We start from the raw sequence: 15,987 nt of genomic DNA on the forward strand, positions 1-15,987 counted from the left end.
TTTAGATGGAAGTAGCTGATTTAGATTACATAATATTTCTTCATCTAATATGCCTTGAGCATTTCTGTATAGTAGGCAGCCTACATATAAGCTTCTTCAGGTTTCAAAAAAGCCACAAAGCCTGTATTTTATTTATATTTCAGTGAATAGAAGACTGATGATTGCAACGTGAACACACCCAAAATAGAGGACATTGGGTAAAATAGTCTAAAATCAGGTGATAAGTGATAACCGTATGCCAGAATTTAAATGCATTACTTTATCTTAAATAGAGAATATAGTGTAGTTTCAAAAGATTGCTTTTAGGCAGCGGGTGAGATGAGTAAATACTAGTGAAATGAATAGGCAAGTGTAGAGGAAGTCATACAGTTGACAGAACTCAAGCAGAGAGTGTAGTTCAGAGAATTCCACAAAAGTAGGAAACAGGCAATGGCCACTGGCAGTCCTACAGGGCAGGGAGGGTGAGCAGCAGGAGTTGCAGTGTAGCAGCTGGGCAGAGTTCTGAAGCTTCAATATCCTGTAGGAAATCTTCCAGGTAAGACGATGGTATAACTCAAATTTGGATATAGATGTCAGGGAAACAAGGAAAATAAGACTAAAGGTAAATGCAATCATTTCACAGGTTCAGAATGCTGGGAGACACAGCCTTGTTCTGTGTTTTACTGTGTGTTTCAGTTTGAAGGAAAAAATTGGTTGTAGGAATAGTATGTACCAGCCAAATCCAAACCGGAAAGAAATTGTGAGTTTAAATAAATAATGTATAAGACTGTTGTTTTGATTTCAGGCAGGTCTATACAAACTTACTCACTGTCCTATGTAAACTTTGCAAAGAATTTAGAATCTCTTGAAAGCCAAAGGGGAAGAAATAAACATACTCCAGGTCACAGGATTATTTTGTTTGTTTGTTTTTTTTAGACAAACTTATTCTTGACTGTCTCATTGCTAATAAAAAATTGTACCCTTTCTTATAGATATCTTCTCTATACAAAAGCAAGTTTAATACAAATTTTTACTGATTGAGATATTTGCTGGACAAATGTCAATGTTAATCTCAGACACTTAAGTTACTCAGCATTGTCCAATTTACATTGAGCTCTGATCCCTGATCTGGGTCACCCTGAACTTTCAGTGAAAAGATTCCTGGTTTCCTTCTGCTTTGGGTCAGGCTGAAACTTATAATCTCTTTTCACAATTGGAGATTCAAAGAGGGAGAATTATTAACACTTCTATTTTTCCCTAAGATATATCCACTGGACTGCTTGATTTTTTTTTATTTTTTTTTTTTTAAGTTCTTGCATGTTACAAAAAATATATGTTGGTCTAATGCTTCATCCATGACTCAAAGATTAGATGCATAAAATAAGAATATTGTTAGGACTGGTTGCACTGTTATATGGAGACTGAATTATAAGTGGAATTGGAGATAGCCAGAACTAAGCACAAGTTTAAAACTCACATATTTTCCATGTTTAGGAGAATGAGTTCAAATACTTGTTGGCTTTGCAAGATATTCAGAGCAGAAGAAAATGGGATCAGTTCTAAGTAAGTAACAATAAGATTCTTATGTTCTGCAGTCCATGCAGCTGTCTGAGTAGAAGACACAAAAATCTCAAAATTCACAGTGGAAGTTTTCTTTGCAAGTTTAAGATCATGCAAAGAGTGCAAAATCTTCACAACTGCCCCAGCTGACCACCTTCATATAGTCAATTCCTTTACAGTACGTGAAGAGTAAACTGGCACTTCTCTAGTGGAAGGAGCGTATATCCCAGTGGTAACTACTTTTATATTAAATAGGCATAGGCCTAAACTAATCCCTGGGTTAAGTCCAGATTTGGGCCTGTGAAAAATTTGTAAGCCCAATATTTTGGGTCAATCCTTTAACAGAATCCAGACTGCTGGCAAAGGTTGAATACACATGTGGTGGATAAGAGACATGGCCAAGTCCTGCAAGTCCTCAGCTGCCACCAACCTCAATGGAGGCCAACCATAGCTAGAACTTTGGTCAGCATGTGACATCGAGGTGGTGAAATGCTTCCACCCAACATGCCTGCCAACTGGTATCAGATCATATATGGTATTGATTTATTGATTAGAGAAAAACATGTCCTCCACAGAAATACTGAGGTGTGTCTGATGACTCCTGAAACTGCCATTTGGGTGCGGTTAAGTAGCAGAAATCCAGACAACATTTCCAAAAGTGCCTCCTGGACAAGGACTTCCCTCCCACACAGCAGTGGCCAGGGGAGCCCCTCACACTGGAGATGGTACAATAAGTGAACAATAGCTCCCACAAGACACTACAACGGTATTTTCCAATTTAAACTTTGGAGTCCCAGCTATAAAGCCCTCATTATTTTTGGAGAATATTAATTTTTTTTTCAGTGTAATATATGTTCTTCAGCAAATTAATCATGTTGCAAATCAGTGCAGCAAGAAGTGTCCTACTAGCACAGGAGCTATGAAAGTGGCATCAGTACAGATCCTAATAACCCATATTCATATTTCCCTTACTGCCTTTCGTATTTTCCTGATTTTAAAAGGAAAGTTAAAAGGTAAAAAGGTTTTCCTCTGTGTCAGCTGCCCCATCAGGCAGCGTTCTTTCTGCTTCACAGATTATGCTAAAGACAAATAATCAGAAATGGAAATAAAATGACCCTACTGATGATGCTTAGCGAGACAGACAAGATTGTCACTTGTTCTATATACAACTGCTATTGCTGACAGAGGTGAAAAATCATCTGCATCAGTAACAGTGAATATGACTCAGAAGCAGCTCTTAAGGAAAAAAAAACATTCAAAGGACTAGAGATTCTCACTCCCCATAACCACATACTTCATGAGTTTACACAGAGAGGAGGCCAGTAGCTCATGAGAAGGAAAAAAAAAATCTTTTACTGGCAAGAGTTACTAGAGAGTTATCAACACCACAATTTGATAGTGGTAAAATTTCTTTTACTATATATTTCTCTGATCAGGTCAGACTGATCAGGAAAGCTTGACGAAAGAATCAGTGAGTCACAGCATGTACTCTTTCAGAGAAAGAGAGAATTATATCAAGTTAAAAATAAATGGATGATCACCAATTAAAAAAGCTACAAAGCTACTAATGGCTGTTGTGTAGCAGAAATTTATGAAGCATCATGCAGCACTCATACCAAAGCCAATTTTACTTTTAATTTAAATTAAAAAAGCATTCTATGATACTGAGTAGCTGTTGTCAAAATTGTAGCTCATATGAAAACAAAATACTCAATGAAGAACGATCCCCTCCCAGGTTTGGCTCATGCATAATAGAAAGCACCCACTGGAATACATCCCTTGTGTTTTCTTCTAGTAATATAAGCATAAGCATTTTTTCAAAGTTACCTGTGATGTGCTGTAACTGCAATGCTTAAAAATCAGTTGGTGTAAATGGAGCTACATGCACTTAACTGGAGCTATTGACCCTCAAACATTTGTTTTTCCTTAAATTGTTTAGTCTCTCACCTCACCACTTCCATACTCTTTCCCAGAATCAGGCAGGAGACTCCTACAAGCTTAAGAAATTATTGCTTAAAAATAGCAAACATGAAAGAAAGATCTGATTTTAATCACCTCCAACAACTGTCTAGATTAGTAATAATGTGTCATACTGCATTGTAAACAACTGGAGAGAGATCAAAGTCCCTTACAGTTAAGATTGTATTAACCTTTCATTATTTACCTTATGTTCAGAGCTTATATTCAGCTCTCAGCTGATAAGTCAACATAGATGTTAAAGGCCTTCAAATATTACAATAAGATCTTGAGCATTTAATACTTTGTTACTAAATACAAACATCAACATTTCATAACCTATATAATGATTCCTGTCCCAAAGAGTTGCTATCTAGAAAGCTAGTACTTCCCTTGTGCTTCTTCTAAGCACAATTTAAATAAGTGAACACCTTTTCTAGAGGAATTACATGGGAGCATCTTGCGATGGAACTGTATTTGTTAGAGCAAGAAGAATATTTGCTTCAGTATAGTAAGCACAAGATCTAGGACACACAGAAAACCCTTTTTAAATATAAGTTTCATACAGATCTTATTTAGATTAGGGGACAGATTTTCAATAATGTAATTTCATTTAATTTTTTATACTTTGAACCACAGCTAATCCTACAATAATCTCCTCCTTTTTTCTAAAGATTGTCTTTGGAGGAAGTGCTACAATGGTCCCAGTCTTTTGAAAAGCTGGTAACAAGTAAATGTAAGTAATTGTATGTTTGTATCCCAGACAGATTACTGAAAAAAGTTCCCATGAAGCAAAATCAATGTCATGCAGTATAATGTATGCTGTCTTACAAGCAACCAATGAAAAACAACTTTGCATTACATGCTTAGCATGCATCACGCTGAAAATAAATGTAGCGTGCTGTAAATGCTTTCCCAAACTTGCCATTTCTGCAAGCACATATAATTCTTAAGGACCCGTGATAAAGGTAGGTTTATCTGCCATATCCCCACTTAGAGCACTGTATAGCAATATATATTAGAAGAAGTGAAAAAAGTTGACTTGGGAAATCCTGTGTATGGCAAAGACACCATACCTAATGGTACATCTATACAGTGTAGTGCCATGAAAAGTAACTCAGACCCTCATCGCAGGTATGGAAGAACTGTAGCTGCAGTAGCAAATCTGAACTTTCCCACTCCAGCACCCCCTGCCTCATTCACAGCTCAGAGCTCTCCCACATTTCTCGTACGGCTGGCAGTCTGGAACATCATTGCTGAAATACTTTTTTAAAAATATTGATGAGAAAGTAATGTACAGAGTTACATCACAGCACAAACCTCTAAAAGTTATTCCTAAGGACTGTCATTTTTCAAACTGCAGGCAAACTGCAAAAACCAAGAAAATTATCAGGCAGAATTTGTAACAACTATAAAGAAAAAGATTTTTCACTGAAATCTTTAACAGCAAACCACCCAGTATGTTACAAGTTGCAGGGAAAGCACAGGGAGAAAGTGCACAACAGAAAAAATTTAAAAGAGACAAAATTATAGCACAAGCCGTAGGCATGCATGCTATCACCATTACTGCTTAATGACATCAGAAAATGCAAAGATATACTCACGTGAAAAGCCAGAAACTCTAAAGCCAATGGATCTGCAGCTCTTTATGAAAGGTAGGCAAAGCATTTGCCTATCTTAGGTTTTACTCTGAAAGTACATCTTACAACTGCAAGCACCATTCCTGCTCAAGTGCTAGCACTGAGTGAAGCCTCATAAATGTTCTCCTGGCTAGAGGCATTTTAGCAACTCTGTCACCTAATTCTGTACAACGTATGACATGACGTGACAAAAGGCAGCCTCAGGAATTTAATCTTTGCCAAGATCCCACCAATTACTGCTGTCAAACTCCTTTGACAGGTGTTTCAAAGATATCCTCAGGTGCAGAACCGCTTATTTGCTGAAGAGAGTACTCTTAACTGCTTTACTCCTCTTGATTACAGCAGCAAGAAAAAAGTTATTTCCTTTTTTTGCTAATTGCTTTTTTGCCAAATTCTTACACCAAGAAAAGGTGGTCTTATTTTTTCCAGTTGGACTATGATTATTTGAAAATATTTAGATATCTTCTGTACAAAACTAGAAATGGAATTTAAAAATACTTGTCAGTCTTTGGATATGTTTGATAGTGTTCACAGAGACCAGGAAGAACAAAGTTTTCAGAGCTCTGTCCTTGCATAGTGAAATGCCACTGAGGTTAAAGGAAGCTCTGCATGTGCAGGAAAATGCAATGTTGACATGTGGGGCTGCAGGGTGAGTTAGTGTGTTTAATTCCGCACTTTGACATAACCTAGTAAGAATATTTATAGGTGTACAATCAAGAATTATATTGCCTTGTAAACATCCCTATTGCTTTCAAAGGACTCTAAATGTAATGCATAAATACACAGTATATAAATTGGGCTTCTGAAATATTACAGATGGGCCTATGATCTACAAGGCCTACTTGAAGACATAGCACAGTGATGAAAACAGAATTCTGGCTTGCTTGTGAAGCTTATAAGATCACATCACAGAGGAAAAGGATTTCTGTGGCCAGGAAACTTTTTACAAGTTACATTCAACCCCAGGCTCCCAACGAGGTGACATACAATAACATGAGCTCTTTATTTCCTCTAATAGAAATGCCTGATGTGTAATGTAGCTTACAAAAAGCAACAACAAATGCCTAGCACCTCTTGTATTAAAGTGAGTGAAAACTGTTGCTATTCATCCTCCCCAAACTCTTTTGCACCCAGAATTTTAATACGTGCCTTCACATCTTGTTTATAGGCAGATCTTTGAACTACATCCACCAAGGATATAAGCAAAAGGCACAACTAGATTAAGAACCAAGTTTTTTGATCTGTTCTGATCTTTTTAGTGTCTGATCCAGAGGCCATTGGTATCACTTCAATAGATTTTTGGATTATGCCACTGCTACATGTATGTATTACTCTGGTCTCTGCAACAGCAAATATAAATGAACGACACAAAAACTCTACCCAGTGCTGTCCCCTTTCTATAATGGGCTAAAAGAAATGTTCCAAGACAGATTAATTATTTCCTGCTTCCAGCAGCACAAGATTTAGGGAAAACAGAACAGATTTGTATGCAAAGTGTTTCAGAATTTTTTTCTAACAAGTGGCTATACAAAAAAAAAAGTCATTCCTGCTCAGCCAGTTGTGCTTTATGACCTTTAACTATTCCTGCTTATTACTCTCCTTGCAAAAATAAGCTAATACTGGCTTTTACTGCCACTGCCTCTGGCAGACTGACATAACTGAAAAATCAGGCTAGATTATTTTCTGGCTTACGGATAACAATAAAACTATTATACTCTCAAAATGCAGCCTCCCAGTTGACACTGAAAGGCAAGCCAAAACCAACTCAGCTGGATTCCCAAGTGTTAGCCAAGAGCATTTGCTGCTTTAAATGACTAAACCACTCCCCCTAATCTAAAACTTGAGGAAATCTGAAACTTCCCTCTGTTGGTTTTAAACACAATTGGCAAGACAATGCATTTTTCTGTCTTTTTCTGATTAATTTTATTTTTAGCATGTGCAGCTATAGGAAACTCAGCAAGACATTTGCATTTCCAAAAGAGAAATGTCAGTATTGCCAACCACAAATTCATTAATCAAAAGTAAGGGCATAAATCAGGAAAGTTAAAAATAAGCTGTGTAATTTCTTTTTTTTATTTTTCTAAAATAGTATTTATTTGAATCTTGCTCTTGGCTCTCTGGTTTCTAGGTCTTTGGCACACAGTGATTTCACATTTTCTTGATATTCATTATTAACACAAGAACTAGGTACCACCCTAAAAAGGTAGATGCTCAAGAGGATTTTAAATATAGTTTATATTCAAATTTCAGCAGCATTTTAAAAGGTGCAACTCAAATGACTCCTCTGGAAGAGCAAGATCCCAATCCATGAAAGACATCAGCACTAACTTCACGTTTTAGAGCTCTCTTCTCAACACTAACAAAATCAAGGTGAAAAAAAGCAATGATGTAATGCATCATGAGCTAACAGATTATCAAAAGTTTCCATTTTATGTGGTATATTTTCCTATCACTAGACTTTTCTACTCTTACACACCCACAGAGCTTCAACTTATCTGCTACAAACCCTGGACTGCAGCAGAAGAGCTCTAGGAATCAAAACTTTTCCTAAACAGGATTGATATATGGGCTCAGTTTTATCTTATCTCAGAAGTCATAATAATTTTAGCAATTGTTTTTCACAAGTACTGTGCATCTCCAGCCACTTGGACTCGTTAGAAATCAAAAGTCAGTCTTCCTCTTCAGGGATCTAATCCTAGCTCTAGGAACAATTCTTAGCAAAAGTAGCAGGGGTGGACATCAGCACCTTTCATCTACTCCTTCCACTGCAGCCACTCCATGCAAACCATGTCCACAGGACTTCTTCCTCTGCCTAAATCATACACATGGTCTTATTCTTTCTAAAAATAGCAAGCAAATCAAACATATACCACTTAACCTCTGTAATGCTGGAAGCCTTGGGCCCATGTTCTACATATGGGCCCAGCAATAGTGACTTTACCACTGCTTTCAGCCTCCACTGATCACAATATTCAGTATTAAACTGGCTTTTCCATTAAGGATGTGGGGTAGACTGGGAAATGCAGACAGCTCCCAGTCTTCGAGGCTTCTTGTCCCCAAGGGAGCAAGATCCCCATCCAGCCACTAACATACCTCTTACTAAATCAAACACCAAAAGAGGAGCAAATTGGTCAACTAATATGATGGGGATTTCTGGCATTATAAGGAGAAATCCACTCTGCTAGAATTGATGTTTTTGTTTAGGTGCTGATTTTAGATTAGAGAGTATATTAAAAAAATATAAATTAAAGGCATTCAGTACAGGTCCCCTAAATTAATCTTCCTTACCCACCCTTTGCATATATTCAGTAATACTTTACTAATGTTGTTTTCTCTTTCAGCTTAACATTGACAGTCCTGCAAGGAAAGCAATTATAAAGAATATTCAAGAGCCAACACAGTCCTGTTTTGATGAAGCACAGAAAATAATTTACATGCACATGGAAAGAGATTCTTATCCATGATTTTCTGAATCAAAGTTCTATCAAAAACTCAAACACAGCCTTCAAACTAATGGCAATAATTCAATGGTAAATTAAAGAGAAAGGTTGAAAATTTGGAAAGGTTTCTTCTGTCATGCAAGTGTTTAAAGTAGACAGGAGAAATCAGGCAGTAGACAAATATTAGTAATAATCTGCTCAACTGTTCTGTTGATGTTAGAATTGATGAGGTACTATATTCCCCCTCCGCTTTCTTTTCCCATGGAAGAGTTCTGGTTTTGTTTTCCTGTCCCCTCAATAAAACCCTAAAAACTAGCAGAAACTATGTATAAAAATGTTTCAGCCAAAAATGATAGCCTAAGGTTCTAGTCTTTTATTGATATTTGACAACTCTAACAACATATTTTCAGTATTCTTGTTTTGAGAGATCTGAAATAAAAAAACAGTTTTGCTGCTAGGAAATAAATGTTTATATTTACACAGAAATGTTTATATAACACAGAAGAAAATATATCTGTATTGCTGCATTTACTCTGTTGTTGTTGTTTTATTCTTATATTCTTTCAAAGTAAAAGAAGATAAATTGTAAGGTACAGCTATTTGCTTAATCTTAAGCTATTAAGAGCAGTATTCATATCGTATAGAGTTGATTTTATGCTGAATTACGATGTACAATATGTGCTATAAAGGTACTTGGTCTACAGTATACTATAATACTACCAGTGTTTCCTGAACTTCTCTCCAGTGATAAAACTCATTAGTATTTTGTCTATTTTTCTGGGTATAGACACATAAATATATTGCTTTCCCTTCAGATGCCCTAATCATTAGATACAAGCAGACCTGACATTTGAACATCGTACTGTAACACAAACAGGTTTCTTTCTGTCATGCATAAACTGTAAAAGACAACTTTCTGATTCATTGATCAAGTATCAAAGCACTCTGATTTACGTTCAAAAACCAGTCTGACTTCTCAAGTCTCATTAAAACCAGAATCTCTTAATTCTTTTAATGGACTTCAGCATTGACACTAAAAGCCATAGGAAATCAGGGACCTTTCTAGCATCCTCTCAAGCTGCACTATTCTAAGAAATACAAAGAACAAGTCATTCTGACAGCAGCCCCATAAACCCCAATGGTAATACACTGATCCTATGGGATGATTTCACAGAAGAAATGAAGTATTCAGTTGGATACATTTATTTGACTGAGGTTACTTCAATCATGTTGCCAGTTCATGCTTTTTAAGGTTACTTTAAGCTGTAACTTGGATGCCCAGTTTTAAAAGGCAATTTTTGTGACAATGTAATAAATTATTGTCTAACCTCTGTTGGGAAAGCCTAGTCTTTCTAAGGGAGCCTCACAGCAGTTCATTGTGCTGCTTGCCTAACCACAGTAAGTTTTTGTTGTCACTGAGAACCTCCCTTATTTTTTTTAACGTGAATGTATAAGCCTTTTCCTTACAAGGCAAGCATGAAAACACAGGTCAGTGCAGACAGTGAACAAACAACTGGGTTTCACTTCTGTGGCATCTTTCTTGTAGTAAGGAGAAACTATAGTTGTTCTTTTAAGATCTTCCTCTTGCCAATGTAATAAGATATTATAGGTGAATATATTTTCAGGCAAAGTCTCAATCCCTTCTAAAAAAAAAATAAATCATTGCTTAGGGCCTATGAGCTGTGGTATTATTGTGGTGTGCAATATAGGTTACATTTGAGAAGAGGGACAGTGATTTATTGATGACAGATAAGTATGTTTATCAACAGCTACCAAATGCATAATATGATGTCTGTCTTTGTACAAAGTTATATTGGTAAATTGTAACTGTGTGTGTGCTCTAATGCCAACACGTGAATTACAGTAAAAGTGATGTTGTAACTTATCATCAATTACCTAACGTTCCACAGATTTTTATTCATCATTTTCATGAAATTCTCAAACTAGAATTTATGCATGTCTAAAGCAGAATACAAAGCAAGTCTGAGTGTAATCTACACTAGTACAGAAAGCTTTAAGATTACTTCAGTGTTGTAAGAAAAGAGATTGTTAGTATAGGAGATAATCCTTTCCTTTTGCACTGACCCCATATAAAAGGATTATCACATGAATGTGCGAATATTCAGCTCATAAAACCACTCTCAGCAAGCAGGGACTCCATAGGAAATCCAGCTAGGGATAGTATAGCTTTCACTGCTGTTAACTTCGGATGTAGGTACAGTGCATTGGACTTTGGCTTGACGGATCCTGCAGATGCCACAGCCTCACAGCAAAGAAAGACTGTAGGAACTACTAAAAAGCAATTCCTGCAGGGAAGCAGATCTGTGAAAAAAGCCAGCCTAAGCAGAGGAAAAAAACAAATAAGCAAGGGACTACACTATGAAAAGCCTTCCCATTTCTGTTAGGATTAGAAATTCAGAAGACCTAAATATTGCTCTCTGAGTGAAACAGGCTTGTAATGACCAAGGATAACAGCTCTCTGTATCCAAATGGGCTTAGCATGCAGTCTTCTGAAGGGGTTACACAAAGAGGCTGGTCATGTAGTATGTTGACAGACAGAACCTTTTCTCCCTGCAGAAAGGAGATTATCCAGAAGGAGAGAAAAAAAAAAAAATCATCCACAGAGAATGCTCAGAGAACTCAGAGGGACTCACAAACACATTTTTATGGCATGAAACATTTAGCGTTTATTTTGCTAACAGGTCATGAGTTAAGCAATCCTTATTGCTGGCAGGATTATTAACTTTATATTTCCTTCTAGAACTAACTAAAAGGTTGGGGGTTTTGGTGGCTTTGTTTTGGTTTGTTTTTTAAGTTGGAAGAAGAGAGGGTGCTTTTCCCAAAACAGATTTATTGTTAACTGGTAGAGATCTTTCTCTTGCTTTTTCTTTTGTGTTACCAGATGCGTGACAATAACAGTATATTTAATCAGATCACATGATTCATAAAACAGTAACTAATGGTAGCAGCAATAACAAATCACTGCTTTTAACATTTTCATTAACAGCACTTGAACGAGCTCAGATATACTTTCCACTGGTAGACAACACTAAAAGGCATTTACTCACATTAATCATTCAAAGCTACTGTTAAGAAAGACAAAAAACTTTAAAATAGCTAAATCGGCAGAATTCTCTCTCATTCTTCCCTCAATTATCTAACAAGAATAAAAAAAAAAAATCAAAACAATGGCAATTCTTCAAACACATTAAATTTGGCAAGATAAAAATGTAGATTAATAAAAACACTATAGCAATTAACTGTATCCAACCTTGGAAACTGTTGACCTATTGAGGCTCCCTAAAAAAATGAACCCATACTGGACAGATGGTCTGGGAGTTTTTTGGTTTATTTTTTTCTGTTTGTTTTAAAAAGAGCTGACAATTAGATAATTTTTACTTTGTAAATATGAGCTTTGTTGGTCTACTCGCTTAATAAAAGTGATGAAATTCATACTCTATTGTTATACAGCTGTTTTCATGAGTTTTAAAACCACTCTTGGTGTCTAGGTGATGATAAGTATAAAATAACAAATGTAGACTACATATTAGGTCTAAAAAACCAATGTAAAAATCTGCTTATAATTACAGTCAGTCAGAACAAACCTGTAAGAATAGCATAGCCTAATCTTTTCTGTACAGATGGGTGGTAAATGAGAATAATATTGTCTCTCCATTGTACAATCAAAAGCCTTCAGAGAATAAGTTGTTAGGAGGCTTTTCTCTCAAGTTCTCTCAATTATTTTGCACTTCTGTATTAACTCTAGATATATCTGCTTTTAAATCCCAAGAAATAAATTATAGGCACTCTCGCTCTAAGCATAGTAATGAAGTAATATTCAAAACTTGGTACTGTAGACAACTGATTTAAACAAATACTATGAGCAGAGACGTTCATCACCAATTACAGTGCAGATGAGGATGTTTAGGAGCCTATGACCTCAGAAGAAAGGGAAATGACTGTAGCATTTCCAAGTATTGCTAAATATGTGGTACTGTTGCAATCACAGGTCCCTTCAGAAACTGATGTTTGGTCTATTGTTCACTAAACACAGAGGAAAGAGCGCAATGGAAGAAGTCCTCCAAAAAGAACATTTTGCTGCACATGCCAATTAGCTGGATTATGTGGCTACAGACCATAGCCTTTTCTGGGCAAAGTCTGCATCCTAACACAGGCTTGCCTACAGTCTCCTACAACAAAGCTTCACAGAGGTGGTAAACTCTCTCAGTAGAATTACCCATTTAATAATTTGTCAGTAGCACTGAGTAACTCCAGAGCTTTGAGATGCTTTGATTTAAAAAAATCTTAAATTTCAAACTCTAAAAAATTTTAGAGAAATAAAAAACTTATAAAAATTCAAATTTAAAATAGCAGTCCCAATTCAGGGTCTGATTAAAATACACAAAGAATTCTAACTTTAAGTGAAAGAAAAAAGAAACAGGTGCAACAATGTAGAAAGCAAAATAAAAACTACAAGAGGAACAAATTATATATTGGGGAAGCAAATCACGTAGCCAAGCATTCTTTTAGAAATTATACATCATAGGTGCGCAGATTCTAAGAACTATGAATTCTCATCATACCAGCAATAAGATAGCCACTGCAGCCAAATTGTGCAATGGTTCTTTAGACAGGAAGGCAAATTAGTAAGAGCATGATAGCATCATATTATGGATTCCAGGGAGTCTCTTTCCATTGATTTTTATGTGTCTGCATATCCTTATAGAAACAGTGACATGGAATGAGACATCTTGAAGTATGCTGCAAATGGTCAGAATGAAGTACATACACGTTCTGTCTTGACTCGGTTGCATAAACACCTTATAGTATGTAGTGCCCTTGGGCTAAGACTTCCCCTGGGGCTGGTAGATCTGACACAGGTAGGTGGACATACTGCCGTTCCCTGCTGCAGTGGCAAATGGACACCACAGGGTATCCTAGAGCATCTCAGTAGGACTAGATGCCTGTGTTTACACAGCTGAATCAAACCTGCTTTTTTAACTATATTAGTTAAAGGTTTCACATTTGCTAGCTTTTTTTTACCCACCCCTGGCATCTTAAACCATTTACTGAAAAGCTGTTTTATCTATAACTTTATTTTCCCTCCAAAATTGCTATGACAATTATCTCAAGGTGACCTTGCTTATACAGAAACCTTTGTGCCTTGTACCTCAGATTTTGCTCAACTCAAAGTACAATGCAACTATCCAGGGACTAAGAGCAGCTCCTACTGCAAGGACATGCACCTCACAAAATGGGAAATGGGGTAGGTCCACCTTGAGATGTTTATGCGAGTGGGCGTTTTTAACCATGGCAAACCCCCATTGATGGGCTACAGACCTCCTTCACAACCCTAGCTCCTCAATGCTATGTCCTCTCTCTGGATTTCTGCATCAAGTGCACACATCTGAGGATAAGGGGAAAAAACTGAGGGTTTACAGGGTAAGGGCAGGAGACAGGGCTGCATTTCCTCTTCCGCAACCCCATCTGCCTGTAAGTCATTTTTACAGGACCCCACAGACCCATAGCCTGTACTTCTCAGTGGGAAAGAAGTCAGTGAACCAAAACCTAAAAATCACAGCAAAGACTTTATATGAGCATTGACTTCCTGTCCAGCTGCAAAGAGCAGAAGCTTTGTAATGGTGGCAAGAGTGTGCTCTGTTAGGTTGGTAACAAGGCCTAAGGTATAATGCAAAACCACAGCTGAAAGACTGCATTTCATAAACGTCAGAAGTGCCAATAATCAGAAATGACAGATTGTCACTGTATTTGCCAAGTCCTGAAGGAACATGGAATTCATCTAATGACAGATTTAAATTGTTACCTCTGTTTTGTGTCCTGGCTTGCCTATCTTACTAGTCTCAGACTGATAAGTCAAAAATTTCCCAGAACATCCATCACTAGGGCTGTTGCTACATACAGCACCAGCCAAGGCAAATGGTTTTTTCTCCCACACTTCTTGTCTGCAAACCATGATTCCAGTAATCACCTCAGTAACAACAGGTGAGTAAATAAGATTATTTCAGGGTTTTTCCTGAAGAAATGGTTACCTACTCAATTGTTTCATGGAGTTACTTCCTTCCTACCATGCCATGATCCGCTTTGCCTTTGCTTAGAGCAAAAGAATACAGGACTGTAACTTTACTTGCACAAATACACAGGGAAAGAACTTTCCAGTCAAAGTTCTAAAGGCAGTTTTCAGACATTTGCAGTTATAAAGATTTATCATTCACAACACATGATCGAGTCAGTTATTAATGAGTCATTCAGTACTATGGCAGATTACATCACTTCTCAACAGTGGGAACCATCAATATTTTCTATTAATTACTCTCTACCAATGAAGACATACTTAGTTTTTGGTCTCATAATTCAAGAAGTCCACAATTTTAAAAATTCAAAAGGAAGAAGTATCTAGAAAAACTTCTAGCCTGTGAATCATTGCCCATGTTGTTCCTTCACTCAATTTTGTCTGCTGCTGAAATAATCTTATAATAATGAAAGAGGACTTTGTAACTAATATTTGTAATCTCATTTCAGTTCAGATACCAATACAAAAATTACTTGTTTATTCCTCATTATGTTCTTTGCTTTCTTACTACTTTTCATTTTAGCTGTATTTTTCCAGCAGTTTCTGTTGGTGGTCACCCTGCTCTTTTTTTCTAGATCACATTTTTCTATGTATATTTATCTCAGTAGCTCTCCAAATTCCTTCCCTTTCTATCTCCCTCCCATTTCTCTTTACATTCAGTATTGATTTTTTTTTTTAAAAGCATATTTAACACTCACATATTTTAGGATATTTTAAAGGGTCTGTTGTTTATTTGTTTTAAATAACTCAGGACTTACAGCCCATAAATTGTATTGGTTCTAGATTAACATCTATCACTTAGAGCCCTTTTGGACATGTTCATACTCTCTCAGGAGTAACCTTGATGCTACTTTAAAGACCTCTCTCCACTCTATACATATTGAGCCTTCCAGCATGGTCTCCATCACCACCAGTTTGTCATCATAATCAGACCAGCTAATATGTCCCAAAGCACCACTTATATGTCAGCACACAACAAAGCCTTCACAGAAATACGGTTCACAGACAGGTTTCCTACAGGTCCACTCAAACCACAGCAAGGTAAAACTTAGTTTGCTTGTGGCGGCTCTCTGCTGCTTTGAAGGCATGCCACCCATCTAGCCCACAAGTTGAGTGGGCCTGTTGATTGATTCAGAGTCTACTCACATGGATTAATTAAAAGACTGAGATGATGAATACCACGTTATCAAATGCAATTCCAGAATATAAACACAGAAACAGTTCCACAGAACAAATTACAGTGGGACAACTCCAGTTAAACTTTTATTGCTGTTACATCAGCATGGCAATTACTTCCTAGCAACAGGATTAGTGCTAAAAT

The 15,987-nt window shown here is 36.8% G+C and overlaps 1 protein-coding gene across 1 annotated transcript; it reads left to right on the forward strand.

Moving 5' to 3' along the window:
- Positions 1-1,064: 1,064 nt before the first annotated feature.
- RGS13 (regulator of G protein signaling 13) lies at positions 1,065-11,516 on the forward strand. The gene is given in 7 exon segments (XM_009915449.2): positions 1,065-1,111; positions 1,474-1,542; positions 4,170-4,231; positions 5,952-6,003; positions 6,005-6,113; positions 8,477-8,665; positions 11,478-11,516. Coding segments are annotated over 6 exon segments (516 nt in total). The 5' UTR covers positions 1,065-1,111; positions 1,474-1,477.
- Positions 11,517-15,987: the final 4,471 nt, after the last annotated feature.

The sequence above is a fragment of the Haliaeetus albicilla genome, chromosome 8, assembly GCF_947461875.1.
Source record: "Haliaeetus albicilla chromosome 8, bHalAlb1.1, whole genome shotgun sequence".
Taxonomy (NCBI): Eukaryota; Metazoa; Chordata; class Aves; order Accipitriformes; family Accipitridae; genus Haliaeetus; species Haliaeetus albicilla.